Source organism: Ambystoma mexicanum, chromosome 2q (genome assembly GCF_040938575.1).
Source record: "Ambystoma mexicanum isolate Mex_15411 chromosome 2q, UKY_AmexF1_1, whole genome shotgun sequence".
In the NCBI taxonomy this organism is placed as follows: domain Eukaryota; kingdom Metazoa; phylum Chordata; class Amphibia; order Caudata; family Ambystomatidae; genus Ambystoma; species Ambystoma mexicanum.
The window spans coordinates 1,294,600,490-1,294,618,642 of NC_090924.1; the positions used below are offsets into that span (position 1 = coordinate 1,294,600,490).

The 18,153-nt window shown below is 44.0% G+C and overlaps 1 protein-coding gene across 1 annotated transcript in view; it reads right to left on the reverse strand.

The window, feature by feature from the left end:
- NEK11 (NIMA related kinase 11) overlaps window positions 1-18,153 on the reverse strand; it is a 1,698,151-nt gene that overhangs the window by 747,697 nt on the left and 932,301 nt on the right. Inside the window, exons 7-8 of the mRNA XM_069648723.1 lie at window positions 12,566-12,715; window positions 12,397-12,475 (exon numbers count right to left, since the gene is read on the reverse strand). Of these exons, the coding sequence (XP_069504824.1) occupies window positions 12,397-12,475; window positions 12,566-12,715 (229 nt within the window). The remainder of the gene's footprint in view (window positions 1-12,396; window positions 12,476-12,565; window positions 12,716-18,153) is intronic.

An 18,153-nucleotide genomic window follows, 5' to 3' on the forward strand; every position in this document is an offset into this window, starting at 1 on the left:
TATGTTTCACATACAAAACTCCAGTGATATTTGAAAAGATACTTTGTTTTCCTGGAAAAATATCAGCCCAAGACAAACCCTTTTGCTGGCTGTGGGAAACATCACAAGGAAATCTCCCACTGCCTGTCTGGATGTCACATCTCCCATCTAAATACCAACAGCAATAATTTGTCCTGCTAAAGGTGTTGAAATTCAGTGCTCTCCAGACCTGTTGTCTCTGAAGGTATTATTGACTGCAGGAGAAGTTTCCCTTTGGTGGAGCATGACCAATATATGTGAATATGGGGGCCACAACTTCAAAGAGCAAGCTTCCAACACCAAGAGACTGACAAAAAAAGCCTCTGGGTACAGGCTGACCCAGTGAAAACAAACGGCCGGAAGATCCACAATTAATCTAAAATGACTATTATCATTTAGGACTTTTTCTCAGCAACCATAAGGCGGATTTGTTTCATTTATGTACCATGTTTTATGTAATTTTCATGCGATTTTGGAGATATAAAATTCCTCCAACTGCGATTTAGGGAATTGTAATGGCCAGAAAAGCTAGGTTTCTGGCTGATCTGAACATGTTCCAAATGTGAGAATTGCTGAGCGGGTCGAGAATAAAATTAGGGACATGGGTAATAACTTACATATTCTTAACTGTTATGCCTTTTATGGAAATGGCAGAAAGGTGTCACATGGCTGTGCTACATGGTATGGACCTGGTGGTCAGCTTATCTAATTCCCCATGATTAACTGAATCAGAAAATATGTATATTATGGCAGTTGCTAGTAACATTAGGAAGTTGTGATACATGCGAGAAACCTGAAGGTGTCTCCCTAGCTAGCCTGGGGATTTGTCATCCAGCTGGCCAGGACACGGCCATCACTATTGGGTTCATCACCTGGATGGGGGTCCTTGGGGAGTGGGAGTGGGACACCGATGGGTGAGACGCGGTATACCCCTTCCTTTAACACCTTTTCCCCCATCCTTTTCTGTAGGATGTTCCAAACCAGTGCCCCCCCTTTCCAACATGAACACTTTTGCACAAAACAAAGGACAACGGACTAACACCCAGAGGCGTAGACAGGGTAGGGCTTTAGTGGGCCTTTGGGAGTCCTTGCCTTGTTCGGTTCTTTGATGTGCCCCTCTCCCCATGCGTTGCTCGGCATGCCGATGCAGACACTTTATTTTTAAGTGTGTACACATTCATGGCCCTCTTGTTGCTAAGAAACCATGCAATCAGCCAAATAAGCTCTTGTTTAGAGGCATCTGCGCACCCCTTTTGTCAGTCCTTCTGGAGTCCAACAGTGCCTTGGATAATTATTCATTTGTGCCCTCAGTGTGCCTGCCTGCTGCTTCCTCCCAGAGTGTGAGTGCCTGATATGCATCCAGATACATATGTGAAAGTTGGGAGAGTAGGCTGTGTCGCTATCGGGCATGCTGCATGTGTGTTTGTGTGTATGTCATGTCATTTGTGGAGTGTGAGTATCTGGCATGTGTCTGTGTGCACATGCAAATGTTGAGTGAGGGACTGAATGCTGTAGCTGTGGGTTCAGCTGATGTGTGATGTTCTCATGTCTGACTGACTGCATGCACATGTGACTGACTGCATGAAGGAATGATATTTTTGGTGGCATCCCAGGGCAAGCTAGGCAGTAGAAATCCATGCATTCAAGTGGGATTTGAAATGGACGTAGGGGGGTAGGTCTAAAGTACAACAGCAATTGCTGTAAGAAGGTGATGTATAAATCTTAAGGTGAAATCACTCATCTGTCTTCATGCACAAGAAGGCACTACACTTCCATTGGCAGACAATTACACTCATTCCCATTGGTAAAATGCTCTATGTTCGCTGTGTATGTGCGTGTCTGTGTTTGTGTGCATCTCTATCTGTGTGTGTCGTTTTCCATGCATCTGTTTGTGCATGTGTATCTCTATCTGTGTGCCAAAAATTTGAAAAGAGAAAAAACAGCAATTACAAATGGGAATTTCCATATGTTGTTCCAGACCCCTAAACCAATCCTAACTTGGAGGCTAGGTTTGGGAGGAGAGAGAGGGGTAACTGTTCAATCCTAGGTGCGGGAAATATTGCAGCGTACTTCGCCAAGATTCTAAACTTGGTAGTGTCATCGCTGCTATATAAAGGGGACTGCACTAGGAGGAGGGAACACACATGAGACAGACAGAGATAGACAGAGAGGGCGTCTGAAACTTACCATCTGACAGCTGAAAGGAAACACCAGAGGAGATTGTTGAGAATGCATCTGGGTGGAGCTGTCTATTTCCAGGAATGCATCAAAGCTGACTGGGTCCTGTAGTGGAGAGCAGGAAGCCATCTTTGAGAGTAGAGTGACCAGACCCCTGCCCTATCTTTCCAAAGTGTCCTGAGATGCAGCTGGTTTTCCTGAACTTTAAACAGAGGCTTTCTATGTAAGTAGAACTGAGCCCTGGGAAACCAAACGGTGAGTGAGTCTGTTTGCCTTGAATCCTTTCCCTTTATGGTGGGTGGGGGGCAAAACTGTGTGGATCTTTAGCCTATTTAACTGAAAATATGAATTTTAATTAATTCCCCATTCGGCAGAACACTACGGGTGAATTCTGTTAAAATTTGAAATTAACAAAGCTCACTTCCCATTGTGCTGAAAACTATAGCCTATAAATCAATTGGGTAATCCTTGTTATCCTGCTGACCCCGACTTCTTTAAGGAAGAGTGGTGTCTATGATCTTAAATCAGTTCAACCTTTTTCTCCAGTTTCCCAACAAAGGCCTATCAGGCGGGGGAAGGGTTCTGAAATCCAGAATTCCCCAAATCATTTAATTTATTCTGTCTTACTTCCCCAACACAGACCAAAGTAGGGGCGGGGGTCTGAAAAACAAACCACTAAATAACCCTGTGTTTATTTTAAACCTAAACTGTGGCCGAAATCATAATTGCCATATGTATTTGTACCAATCGAGAAATCCTTCTGCAAACCTTTTAAGCCTGCAGGAAAATCATATTCGCACAAAAATACATGATATTTGCTTTCGTTATTTATCAGTGTTAATTATTTCTTGAAGTGAAATTTGCATAAAGTGCAGAATTGTGATTGTGTTCTTTTCAACTCACTTTTGTGATTTATTTATGCTGAAAGAAGTTGATTGTGTTGGGCCACGGATAAACTGGTGCTTGACATTTTCGTGCTAATTTCTATTACTTTTATTTAAATAAATACCAATATATTTCCCATACACCGGCCTGGTTCTTGGCTCATTGTTAGCTCAGGCGGAGGGATCCAAGGGGCATGATATGCGTCTGAAGTAGGGCTAAAGAAAATAATCAGTTAAACATTTGTTGCATCACACCTTAAGTGGGGAAGGAAGGAAATTCCTGTGTTGAGGGTAGCTTCTCTATAAACCGTTACAAATTGGGGGCTCGTCCGCAATGGTAACCTCTTTCTGAACCATGACAAGTGCATTATGACTGACTATTCATTTTGATGCAATTGCATTAAGGTGGAGGGAAAGTCATCTTTGTTTTGTTAAAGTGCTGCGAGGACTTGACCCCTGAATTCCAGGGCGGTGTATAGGTAAAAAATTAAGAGTGTGTACAAATTTATTTGTTTGAGGAAATCAAGCAGGAACAGGATGATTTTGCCCCTGCATAAAGTAAGTTTTACTAAGGTGCAACAAGCCAATTGTGAAAATGACTGCTGCACAAATTGGTGAAGCCAGGGAGCATCTCCTAGCTAAATTATTTCTTAAAGGAGAATTGGTTGAGGAGGATGCAGAAAGCTGGCAAACCAGAATTGTGCGGGAAGTTACCTCATTAAGCAGTGATATTTGACTTGAAGGCAGAATTTTGCACAAAGTACTTGAGGCATTGTATATGACTACAACTGCTTGTGATGAACAGATACAAATGGCTCAGCTAACTGCTCAGTTATATTTTCATTTGCTTTTAGTGGAAGAGTGTTGGTAAAATAGTGAGGCTAGTGGGATGAATCTGGCTGGAGATTTATCACAGGCCCAGGATCTTATAGAACAACTCAAAAATTAGTTAAAAACCCACCAGCAAGAAAGTGCAGAGCGTGAAACACAGTTTTCTGCACATTAAGAGTGTGTAGAAAATCTGAGCACACTGCAACACAAGTCAAATGACCAGGCTGCTCATGATAGAGTAATTTTGGATGATATTATGGCCTTTCAATTGCAAATAAAGCAGTTGAAAAATGAAAACAGTCAGTTCATTATGAAAGGGGTTGATTCCCAAAATGACTTTGATCAGATACGAAACAACAGACGACGCAGCTGATTCAGGAAAAAGACCTCTTGAATCAGGATAACAGCGTCCTATTACAGAGGATAAATCAGTTGGAAATGGAGGTGGAAAAGGGACAGTCAGGTTCTCAGGAACTGACCAGAATTAGAGAAAAAAGGAATGAGCTTGTAGAGCAAATAGAGGCAGAGAATTGTAGGGATGAGCAAGAGAAAGAGATTAGTCTCCTGAAGGAAACGTGCCTTGAATATGCGCGCAGCATACAAGGATCACAGAGAATTAATCACGTCAGCATGAGGTGCAGCAAAGGATTGATTTATAGCTCAGAGAAGAGTGCTTGCAACTATTCAGGCCTTAGTGTCAGAATTAAAAAGCCAGCTGACTACCAACAGGTAATGAATAAAGAGAGACACAGGTGTGAGAGCCTCACCAAGGAAATCGAAAATGATAAACAGGCCCTGAGGCACCCTGACCAACCAGGATATGGAATGGAACAAGGCCCACTGATCAAGGTGAGGTCCCCTTCCCAACAGGAGCATCATGCCAGTCATTTACAACAGATCATACACAAATGGGAACTGACCTCATGCATGCTACCTACAAAGAACACGGTAACATGAGGCAGTTAGACTTACACAGGCCTAGCCCAACTGATCAAGAAGGCCAGTCCATGTCTGATATAGATGAGTATTCATCTCTACCACGCAAAGGGGAAAGTGGCTGGATCAATGTGTCCTGGGAAGTAAGGAATAATACTGTAAGTACTTCAGACCATGAAAACTTGTATGAGGAGAAAAAGTCAGGGAGTTAGATTGGCTGAAGATGCGACTACAAAGAGACCACTTTGCCCGCTTCTCTGAAGGAGAAAAAACAGACCCTCATCCTAGGAAGGGCATTCTAAAAAGAGCATTCGAAACCTTTGGAACCACACTTCAGATGGTGAAACCTCTCAGTTTTGAATAAAAACAACCTTGACCAGATAAGACACAGCCGGTCAAGTGGCACAGCGAGTAGAGCGCTCGCTTTGACATACGTGCGTGCAGAGCTTGCTAACGCAGGTACGAATCCCGGCAGGGCCAAACTCAGCCTTTGATCCTTCCGAGGTCGATAAATGAGCACCAAACACTCTGGGTAATAACAAGCAGCGCTCAGATACCTAAGGGTTTGGAGCACTATATAAATGCCGAATTATTATTATTATCCCTTCACAAGGCCATAGGTTGTGCAGAAATGTCATTTTTCTCAACACATGAGAGTTGACATGTTTCCTGTAAAGCTCTGAAGGCAATACTAGCAAACTTGCATTTCGTACTGAAAAGCAATATGGGGATGGATGCCAACATGCACCAATCCATGCAGGAGATGATTTAATAGTATTGTTTTTTCTTTGCCTTGTGGCACATGTAGTTCTACAGACGCCTTATAGTCAGAGACAAAGCAGACTGGACTAGTGGACAACCATATCAATGTGGCGCATACAGCACATTTCCTAAGTGCAAAGACTTTATCCTGAGATCATGAATTAGTGACTCCGTGTCAGAGGAAGAGTGCAAGCTTGTGCATGCATAATAAGGTCAGCTAGGACACCAGGATTGTGCACCTGGGTGTCAGGGACCCTATGCTAATAATAAATGGCAGCTCACCCTCCCTGGTCCACCTGCAGGCACCTTCAGGCACTTTTCAGACACAACCATCATCATTTCTGGATTCAACTGACTTATGGAAAAAATAACTTTTAGTTAGCAAAGGTAGACTTCTAGAAAAGTAAAAGGTTTAGCGAGGAAAAGCTTACTGTCATACAACTCGGCAATGGAGGTTTGACCATTGGCCTAATGCTACTGCTGTGTTGACCTCTTCTATTTAATGACTCTCTCTCCTCATGGAAGAGGGGAAGGGCATAAGACAAACTCTTGGTGAAGGTTTGCTTCTCTGTGTATGGTTGGGTCACCGCTACTGAACGTTTGACCAGTATGAATGTGCGGCAAAAACAATAATGGCACCCAGGATCCACAGAAAATATGCAACAAGTCAAGTTGTATTAGCACAAGGAAGTCAATATTGACATCCTAGCCAATCATAATGTTTGGAATGCATTCAAATCTGCTGTTAGCACCCGGCCGTGGGGGGTTGACTGCATTATGACTTCAGAAGCAGTCAGGGAAACAACAGAAAGCATTTCTCTGCATTGAAGAAACAGCAATGCAATGTCCCAGCCGTGTTTCAACCTTATTTAAAACGACAATGTGAAAGCTAAACCATGGAAAAATGCTTTCATTTTTAGAAAGAAAGACAAATAATTCTCTTTAGCATTGCACCTAATGCCAGTTCATGTTAAAAACGGTTCCACTGGCCCCTGGCTTTGTCTCAGGCCATAAATTGATGGAGGATCATTATCCCACAATAATGACCCCTACCCCGTTGTATAATGCTATAATTTTTTTAATTTATTTTTTATTTATTGTGCACTAGCCAATTTGACTTTTAACACATTTCAGCGAATAATAAAACAATATCCAGTCCAAATTTTTTTTTTACATATTCTGAATACAGTAGCAACAAGCATCCTAAGTAAAAAACAAGAAAACAAGAATAATGCTATAATGACAACCCACTCTCTCATGACGAAATGTTCACCCTGCAAGTATCTTTAACGGGAAACACAACGCATCTCTGTAAACTCCATTTATTTTGAACAGCAATTGCTCACCCGGGCATGGCTAAGATTGCTGTTTTTGAGACAGGAAGAATTGTGTTTCTGCTGTTACCTAATTAGCTGGAAATAAGCAGTTGTTTCCCCCAGGATAACTCAAATTAAAAATACCAACACTTCTCTAATTAGGGGAACAGTGGAGCTCAACTAAGTTTTCTCTTTCTTTCACTCTCGCTAATTGCACGCTCCTAATGTGCAGTTCCGCACTGGAGTGAAGCGTTGCGAAATGTTGTTGACTGTTCAAACCAACTTGTGAAGTTCAGCGTGTATCAAATTAAAGAGCCTTGAAGTTGTTATTCCTTTCATTATACCTACACCAAGGGCATCTGGTTGACTTGATAAACTGTTCTTAGACTTTCACCACAATCTGAAGGTTCCAGGAACATTTAATATGAAGAGTCTAGCACACCTAAAGTAGTTGGAGAGCATATAGCCACAGGTCATTGAGCAGCGGGGTCCTATGTGATGTGCTGTGGGGTTCTTTTGCATAGGTCACTGTAAAACTTGCACAATGCATTATGATGACAAGATACAAAGACACTCAACAATGCATTAGAGTTGAAAGTGTTATGTCCTTGTTGGTGAAGCCCCATGTGTGGGGGTTAGTTTGGCTATAAAAAGTTACTGGGAATTACCTATTGGGAAAATCTGTGAAAAGTCATTACACAAGATACAAGTTTTGATACCTTTTATTGGACTGACTGAAAATACTATGCAGAGGTGGAACAAGGCATTAGCCTTCGAAGTCCCACAGACTTCCTCTTCATATGGTGCAGAGGGAAATGATTCATAAAGAGAAAGCCACAGCACAACCTGTTCTCAAAATGAAGAAAACAAAGAATTTTAAACTTCATTGGCTTAAGGAACAGTATTCCTGGAATGTGGGACTAGCATCTGCTGTTTTATCTAAAACTCCTGGATGCAGGGAACATATAGAACGGTTTGGAAACACTACACATTTCTATTTAAAAGTTACATTTAACAAAAAAAGGAAACACACATCTTTTTTAAATGCAGCCGTTAAGTTAGGCCCAGGCAGTGTTGAAGTGGACCTCAGTAGTTTCCTAAAAATGACTGATGTTATTTTAAAAGCGTATTGAAATGAGAGGTTTCAAAAAAGATAATTACGAAACAAGGTCACTATTGCATTTTACTCATAAAGAGTTGGAAATGTGTTCTGCAGCCTCTATGTAGTGTCGGGACATGGTAGTGATTTCAATACATCATCTAAGGTTTCCAGGCTGGTATACAATGTGACACAAAATATGCTCTCAAGGTTTTACTGGTGCCGTCTCCAATGTTGCTTCCGTGTGTAAAAAGCTTCACAACGTGCTGGGTGCTTCCAAATCCCACCATTGGGATTTTATTGTGTGTTGCTGCTTGTTCACACTGCTGCACCTAAAAGTACCCAGTTGAGGGGTATTTCAAATGGGGCATTTCTTCTCCAACATGGCCGTTGCCACCAAAGCAGGCACTGCAGTACCAGCATGAAATGTATTCTGGATGCCCTGATTGGCTATCAACGTTCACCTAAGCCAATCCAGGGGAGCCGTCAGGCTGAGACACCACCACAACAAAGGACCTCACTAGGCCCCTCTCAGGGCTCGCTTCTTTTCCTCTCCCTTCATCCCCATGTGGACGTCTGCTGCCTCATCTCCACCACCAAGCAGAACATGAGGAGATTGATACTGGAAGCAGCCATTAATCAAGATAAGCCTGCTTGGGCTTGTGAAGCGTTAGAGGCTATTTTACTGGATTGTGAAGATGAATAGCAGCCTAACATCATCCTAACGTGCTTGGTGCTTCCAAATCCACCCTTTGGGATTATTTGTGTTTTGCTGCTTGGTCACACTGCTGCACCTTAAATTGCCCAGTTGAGGGGTATTTCAAATAGGACATTTCATTTGCAATATGGCCGCCACCGCCAACACAGGCACTGGAGGGCCAGCATGCCTTGCATTCCAGATGCTCTGATTGGCTATCAATGTTCACCTAAGCGAAACAAGTGGACCCGGCACGCTGAGCCGGCCTCGCAACAAAGGCCCTCACTAAGCACTTCGTCTGTCCCTGTCTGGCTGTGGCTGCAGGGGACAGTGGAACCCCCACTGCACCATGCCTTTCATATCTCTTTTCTCCTGCCCTCCCCTGCTTCCAATGGGGTAAGATTGCTGCCTGGAGCACCCTTTATCCGGCTCCCTACCATCAACTCTGGCACCCTCTGCAGCATCCCTCATGCTCACAAAGTGGGACTGCAGTATGACCCGGCTTGCTCTGGGCCCCCATGCTGCTCAGCCATATGACTGCCACCCTACCTCTCAGCCTCCACCTGCCTGTCCCTTGAACTCCTTGACTCAGTGCCGGTTGTCAGTCTACTTTCTTGATTGGCATAACCCTTCCCTTCCAGCCAGCGCTGTGTGGGAATGCTGGCACTTGGAGCCGTAGGCTTATATTCATGAAGCCGCAGGACTGCGTTACTTATCTGTGTGGCGCACAGGTCCGGGGGATTTCAGGCATGGGCTTGGCCCCACGATCAGATGGCCTGCCAGAGCTCTTCAGAGATGTGTCTGATGGAGTTGAAAGTCAGTAGCACAAGCAGGATTTCCTCACAATTGCGCATGCGTATGGGTTGGGTGTGTCTTGCGTGTGTCCCAGTGTGTTGCAGGAGCTAGTGCCCCGCCTCCTAGCCTGCTTGGTAGTGCAGTTCTGCCATCTCAGCTTATTGGTGCACCTGCAATGAAAGCAGATGTGACATCTGCTATAACGTGTTTGTATTGTGGGTTTTACATCAGTTCTCTGCTTCTGCCTTACATTATTGGTCACATTGTTGATCATTGCAAGACTAGTAGCCTGATTAGTCTTGGCACTCAACTGCCAGGTCTTCCTCTGTATTTCACAGTTCTTGGTTTCAACTTCACCTGTCTGGGGTAGCATCTGCCAGAGCTCTTATGCATTTCCTGGTTCTTTAATATACCACAATAGCATATACCCTGTGCTGCTTGGTATGTGGAAATATCTTGCTCAAATGTGCTTGCTCAAACGTCTCCCTCAAATTGACACATTGACATCTCATGCTTCTATATTTCATTGGGGTTTGCCTTTAGACTTTGTCTTGTCTACATTGAAATATTCTTCTAATTAAATCTTGCCTTTGTACTTTCCCTTGGCTGCATTGAAACAGACTTTGCCTTTGTACTTTGCCTTAATTGCATTGAAACAAACTTTGCCTTTTTATATTTTCTGCGTCAAACATTCTTTTTATTGAGTGCTGGATTTGTACATTGCCTTGACTGCATTCAAACAGACTTTGTCTTTGTATATTTTCTTCATTAGCAATCTTTTATGTTTCCATCACTTGCCGGCTCGGTTGTCCGAACGCCCTGGGATCCCCAGCTGCTTTGCAGACTCACTGGTCTTCACCAGCATTCCTGACATGGCTTGCGCCCCTTCATTATGGCTTCTTATTCTGCCTTCCAAGTTGGAGTGCACGGACGCTTACCCAGAACCCAGCGAAGATCCGCAGTCACACGCCATCTCTCCTTCTCAGCCAAGGGTGAAGTATGCTGCCTTTCAGCACTGCTCCTGGCGTCTCCACAGTTCTTCCTGCTCACACACAGCGATCCTCTTCCTTTCCCAATGGCCTCCTCTGTTCCGCAAGCTCGCTCTGTCGGTGTGCTGCGCGTTCAGGAGACCCGCGTGAATGGAAACGCCTGCTTCTGCACTTCCCGCTGCACCTCACCTCGCCATAGTGTGATTGCCATATTTAAAAGTCCCGCTCATTGTAGGTTTAGAAAAACAACTAATTGAAAAAAGAAAAAATTGCAACCAAAAACAGCTTATCCCTGGCGACAGCTTCCTATATAGTGTTGTATTCTGTAAACTTGCATGAGTATTTCTCAAATCCTTGTGTGGCTGCTACACAGTACTAATTAGAAAATGAAATAATAGGAGAAAATACACTTTTTACCCAAATGCGCCAACCTTTAGGGTTACATTTGTTACGGTGAGTCTTAGAGTTAAAGATCCAATTTTCAATTAAGAGATAGAAAAAAAAAGAAGAAAAATGTTCAATACTTGTCATTTGTTTTTTTCCACAGTGCTTTTTATTTTTGGTTCCACATGTTACCATCACATGTATTATTTTTCCAATCCCACATGTGTAATTCCGTTGTTTTTTGTTTAAAGTTTTTTTTTCAGTTCAAGTGTTTAATTCACACTTTGAGAATCAATAAACAAAAGATTCTCAAAGAAAAATATCAATTTTCCCACTCAATTATTTTTGTTGCCACTCTCGACACATTGTTTACCCATTGTCAATTACAATGGTTCATCAGGAGAGCAAATCCTAATCAAATTAACATTATTATGAGAAAAAAGAACCCGGGTACAAAATACACCTACCACCCAACGTTGTAGTAGGCATCAGAGAAAATGAGATCAGTTGAGGGGTGCCCTTAAAAAGGATCACATCCGTACACAATGGTTGCCACGTATGGTCAGATTCTTTTTGCTACAGGGGCCATGCATGGTCCTTCACCTGAAATTGACATCAATTTCCTACGCAGGCCCTGCTGGAAATGCACTTCTGAATTCTGCACGAACATACATTTACAATAGCACTGAAAAAGACGCCGACAAATAGGATTGTTACTCACATTCAATTGTTTTCCAATTGTGACATCAAAACAACCATGGAATTCGTCATCGTTCTGCACACAGAGAGAACAACCAATGGCCTACCCACGTGCCAACTGCAATGGATTCCCTGAGATAACAAAAACACTGCGAGGTACAGGGATGGTTGAAATGGACGTCAGGTATGGTGCACTCATTATTCTTGCAGTGAGCTGGATTGCATCCATAGCAGAGATTCCCATAACTTCTTGGAATACCACTGATATATGCCTATACAGGGCAAAATTACATATTTAAAAAACATGGAGTTGTTGCCCCTACATCTAGGAGGATGTGGGGGTGATGGGGAAGGGAGAGGGGAACACAGAGATTTGTAAGGATTCTTATGCTGCTAAGATCGAGCCTGTAGCATGGATCCGATGCCTCATTTTGAAGTCAAATAACTTTTCAAATATGACCAGAATAAATATATCACAGGCATGAGAATAAATATGTAACTCCCTAATGTACAAACTGTGCAAAACGAGATGGACCCTTTTCTTCTAGGGTCTGGTCTTTTGGAAATCGTAGTGCAGTCCCTCTCAGATTCGACCCCACCCACAGAAGTTTACAGAAAAGGGAAACAGCGGACTCCTTTTTCAGCCAGGCTTTAAGCCTCTTCTCCTTCGCTTAACATGTCATCCTTCCTCTAGTTCAAGCTTGCAAAGTTGCTTACTGCAGCATCTCATCCTAGCTCGCCCATGCCAAACCATTCCACCGGCTCACTGGTAGCTTCCCTTTTTGTAATAAAGCGATCTATCAAATACCTGCAGTTGTTCTTCAAAGAATGGGTTTTTGATGATGTCTCCCGCAGACGGCCTCTCACACGGATCTTTGCTTAGCATGCTGAAATATCAGACAGATAGGTCATTAGTGATTAGCTGCTCTCCCTAATGGAATGTCACGGACAAACACATTGCAAATCCAACAGCGCACCTTTCCATCAGGGCACTGAGGGCGCTGGAGTATCTGCCCGGCAGCGCGGGGGTGTCGCCTTCCACGATCTTCAGCACGACCGTCAGGAAATTGTAGCCAGAGAAGGCGTGTTCCAGGCAGCACATCTCATACAGAATGCAGCCCAGTGACCTGGAAAGAGACAGATGCAGTGGGGTTAAGCGAGGGCAAGCCATGCACAGTATACACTTCAGAGATCAGTTTCATGTGGGCATGCACAATACACACTTCAGAGATCAGTTTCATGTGGGCATGCGCAATACACACTTCAGAGATCAGTTTCATGTGGGCATGCGCAATACACACTTCAGAGAGCGCAGGGATGCGTTGATCATAACGTGCTTGTGGAGGCAGGAGATGTGGTAAGGAGTGGAAAGGCTGCTGCTTCCACCTACACTGTCAGCCCTGTGCTCCAAAAACGCTCGCGTCGCCCCCTGGGGCGAAGTTTCTTTTGGGGGCGGTTAGTGGAATCCCCATGGATGCTACCTGTTGTTTTGACACCTAATAGTTCATATTGATGCTGTCAACAAGTCAGGAGGCATTAACAATGCTCTATCCAAAGGAGTGTGAAAATGCACAGAAAACTGGCACCATCCACATTCCTGTGAGTTTGCTGCACCCATTTGGAAGATCTATCAAAATTTGCACGGAGACGGTTGTGGACTGGTATAGTAAGTGTAAGCGCCAAATTTAAAATTACCACGTCATTTATTCAAAGTGTAAGGGTAATTTATAAAAATATCATGCATGTTACAACTCTCTCAAATCCCTTATATATTGGACTGTGTCATGTATTCCATGAAAACATTTCAGTTGAAATAATTTATGTATGTATTATTAACATGTATATGGTGCGCAACAGCCTGTAGGCATCGTGGCGCTGTTACAAGAAAGCATACTTAGTTACATAGAACAGATTTTTTTTTTCCACATACAGAGTAAGAGGCTTATTTACAAAAATACAATCATAATTACAAACCAGAGTACCGGGAGATTCGGAGGGGGAGAAGAGGCAGGGGAGAGGAGTAGGTGGATTCAGTTATAGAGTGCAGTTTTTAGCATTTTCCTGATAGCTGGGATGGAGGTCTCAGTTCTGATAGTGTTGGGTAAGATATTCCATACTTTAGGGGCTATGTGTGGGAAGCTGATCCCACCTGCTTTGGCCCTTTTGATGGTGGGGGTGTGTAGTTGATCTGAGTAGCCAGTTCTTATGGGGCGTGTGGCAAATACTAGCAAGAGATGTGGTCTACTTCATAAACTTACACCATGACCCAGTAAATCGTGTGGTTCTGGGCCACTTACTTTATCACAGTGCACATTACATTGTAAATAATTATAATGTAAACAAATGGACAGCGCACTGTTTACATAGCAACTTTCTAATTACATGACCCCCCTTACCACCACATCATAATAATATTGTGTCCTTATACAGAGTTTAATGCCAAAATCCTCCCGCGTCTTTGCGTTGTAATGACAGATGTTATTGCCCCCACGTTCTAGTGCTTGATTTATCAATCATGTAAGGATGAAATGCTAATATGGTCTTGCCACGGGATTCGAACTTGGGATGTGGAGGCTGACCTCATAGCAGAGACCAATCTTTACTTGTGAGCTAGCCACATCGTGGGGTCAGCAAACTGGTACCAATCAGTACCAATACCCTTAGGTTCTATGTACAGCTTTTCTTGTCTGAGATGTTATTGGTATAGTAAATATTCAGCATAAAGCATTCCACTACAAATTGGGGCAAGATTCTTATGGAAAATTGTTACAATGCAAAACCACAGAACTCCAAAACCTTGGCAATTCACAAGTGAAAGTATCTGCAGAACTCTAGTGCAAGAGGTGGATTCCAGGGATAAAAGCCATTGGCACGGAGTGATCTTTCACCAAATGTCTTGTATCCGGTCAGTGGCGTGCTGCTGAGGCTCCAGCTAACTGATCTCTGACACCTGTAAAGAAGGCATTGTATCAAAGTAAGACAGACGCAAGTGTTCATAGTTCAAGGGTGTTTATTAAACCGTAAAATGGGTGAATAAATGCCTAACCTAAACCTAAATATAAGATGGGAGCAAGCTACACCATCAAATAATAATAATACAGTCCTAGTAGAGTCTAGTCAAATAAAAAGGGACTATACTAAAAAAAAACCGATTGTCATTCCTTACCGCTATGTTACAAAATAGTGTGGGGTAATGTTTCACAAGAAAAGAAAGAAGTTTTCACCAAATGAAAAGTCAGGATGTTATGACCGGGGTCTCCCTTCCCCACGTTTTATAGCACGGGATCGTTTTATAGCACGGGACAAGGCTGGCCTCTTGAGCGCAGCACTTCCATGGGCTTCTGGCATGAGCTTACAGTTCCTTTTTTTATATCAGGGCCTTCTGTGTCCATGTGTCTTCTCATGCAAAGTCTCTTGCTTCAGAGGGGCCTGATATTCCAAAACAAACAGTTCCTTCTGCTATTCGTCAGAGGGCCTGATATGCCAAAACAACAAAACAAACAGTTCCTTCTGCTAATCTTTACATCGGGTGGTTATCTTCCACCCTTGGATAGCCCACAGACAAATCCTCCTCTCACTCATCAGCCTCCCTCAATCGTGCTCAGACCAACCATTCACTGTGAACGTCTCTCAGTCGGGTTCATACTTGTCACAATGTTGTTCACTTAGCTTCTTCACAACCTTTCTCTTGTGCCCCTCAGTTGGGTTCGATATTGCCTTTCAATCACAATTTCCTTATATGTAAAATTCAGGAGTCTCAATGGGCCTCATTATAAGTTTGCTGGTCCAGAAACAACGGTACCGGTAAGCTTGCCGGTACCATTGTTTCCAGACAGGCAAACTACGAGTTCTGCGAGCAGGTGTCTTTCAGCCCGCCAGGTCTGACCTGGCGGGCGGAATGGCACCCGCTCGCAGACCTTGACGGATTCACTGGCACCATTCATGAATGGTTGGTCTGAGCACGATTGAGGGAGGCTGATGAGTGAGAGGAGGATTTAAGCCTGGCTGTGGGCGATCCAAGGGTGAAAGATAACCACCCGATGTAAAGATTAGCAGAAGGAACTTTTTGTTTTGTTGTTTTGGCATATCAGGCCCTCTGACGAATAGCAGAAGGAACTGTTTGTTTTGGCATATCAGGCCCCTCTGAAGCAAGAGACTTTGCATGAGAAGACACATGGACACAGAAGGCCCTGAATGGTGCCAGTGCATCCGTCAGCCCCATTCCCATTGAGTCCAATGGGACTCATATGGGAATGGGGAGTAATATTTTCCGGCGCCCCGCAATGGGCAATTACCGGGTTTGCCGGGGCTGTAATGCCCCAGTAATTGCCCATTCCCCAGCGCTGGAAAATTCATGACTCCGGTGACAACCGTGCCGGTATTTACCGGCACGACTACCGCCAAAGTCATAATGACCCCCAATGTCTTTTTAAACAACCACCTTTTAGTTAGGTCCCCCTCATCCGGGCTCCATTCACAATAACCAGTTTGCACAGCGTTCCCCTCCGCTGGGCCCACACGCCTGTTTCACAATTCCCTCAGTCGTGTTCACAATTCTATTATTGTCGAAACTTCTTGTCTTTGTGTCAAGGACTTTTGATTGTACAAAGGGTTTATCTTGATTCATGTTTGGCCACCTTGACCCTCACGTCGGCCTTCCTTAAGGCCTCTTGGAATTTGTAGTTTCTTTACCATTTTTGTTCAATACAGTCTCTTCGTTCAGGAGAGGGGTACCCAGTCAGAGACCTCTGAACAAGTGCCCACGTGGCGCCGGACCACTCTTAACTCTGGTACCAAGCTTGTTCCCGAAAGACCTCTGTCTCTTAATCTTCTTAATGTTGCCACAGCAACCTTAAGTCTAACATAGTCCGGCCCACTATCAGGTTCTTCCGACTCACTGGCTGTGCAGAACTCGTAGGCGTTTCTTTTGCCTTTGGAGTCAAGGATGGTACCACGATGGCAACTGCGTCTCCCCACCCTGGCTATCAGTGTGGGAGGGTTTCATGTACCGCTGACGTCCATCACACCATTGGCCAGCTGCGATTCCTGGTCTTATGTTTATTTTGTCGGAGGCTTCACAGGTCTGGGTTCAAAAGGGCAAGGGTAACTCCCTCCTTGCCATCCGTTCAGGTCTCGCTGCCTTTCTCCTCCATTTGAACTGCCATCCTGGAATAGCTGCTTCCTTGTGTGTTCAGCCTTGCTCAGGGTGTGCTCTTGTGCTCTGCCTTAGATCCCAATGGGGAAGGGAAAGGGCAGTCCGGTGAGTGTAGTTGTCAGCAACTGCCTGACTCTGCCTGACCCTTGTGTTGGCACATGTCAGGTAAACGGCTCTGGTATTAGTCTGTTGTCGCTCACAGGGTGAAGAAGTGTTCGTGTTGGAAAGAGGGGAGGGCTAGAGCTTAGTATCCTACTGGACAGGATGGGGAAAAGGTGTCATAAGGAAGGGGATACCGCGTCTCACCTTTCTTTGGCCCACTTCCACTCCCCGAAGACCCCCCATCCAGGTGATCCTCCCGCACTGGTTCACCCCCAGGAACTGGATCCAATAGCGATGGTCGCATCCTGCCCACCTAGAGGACTGATCCCCGGAGACTAGTAAGTGAGACATTGTCAGGTTTCTCACACACCTTAGTGGCTGATATGGTTAAAATAACCAGGAGGGGCATTATATTTCGGGCCACATTTACATATGACCTAAAGCCACTGAGGGACAGATTTTGCAAAAATAGGAAAGTGTTCATCTATGAAGGATGAACACTTTCCATAAAAGCACCATATTCTGATAAAGTGATATGGGGAGGTGTGGCATCAAAGTCACGATTTTTTCATGTGCCTGATTTACGGCTTGAAAACAGCCTTAGCAAGCATGAGAAAAGCAGGGCAGGCACTCTGAGGTGATTCCCCTTTCAAAAGCACTGCTGTAGCACATCAAAAAGAGGAGTTAAAATACAGGACACCTGTGAGGTGCTGTTAAACGCTGCTGCACACGGTTACCCTTTATAAAAATATAATTTCCTAGACTGCAGCACCTCTTTTCTAGTTTAATGAAAGCTTAAGAAAACGTTCTTAAAATAGAAAAGTGGCAGTCTTTTAGGAAATGTTGGCAGTGTCACTAGAACACATGTTTCTATCTAAACAATCGTTTTAAGCAGATTTTGGTGCTGGTAAGCACAGCCTATCCCCTCCAATATTTCCACCCTCCTCAGAATGGTGGTGCTGGAAAATGGAGGGGAGAATGTTGGCTTTCCACACTACATTTAGCACAAGCTCAGAATCGGGCCCTTAGGGCTGTACAAAGAACCTGTACAAGTGGAGAGTACACCTAGAATGCTGAAATATAAGTATACATAGTGCAGCGTGCTGCCATCCGTGATATGATTATGCGGTTGGAGGTATGAAATGTGATGTCGCCCATGTTGTCATGGGAGCAGTACATTAGGGCAGTAGAGTATGTTTAGCTACCTCAAAAGACACGTTTGTAATGTTCTGTAACCTTGTCTTGGAACATTAACATCAATTCAATTGAAGATTCACTGTGGACTTTCTAAGATACCTCTACTTACAT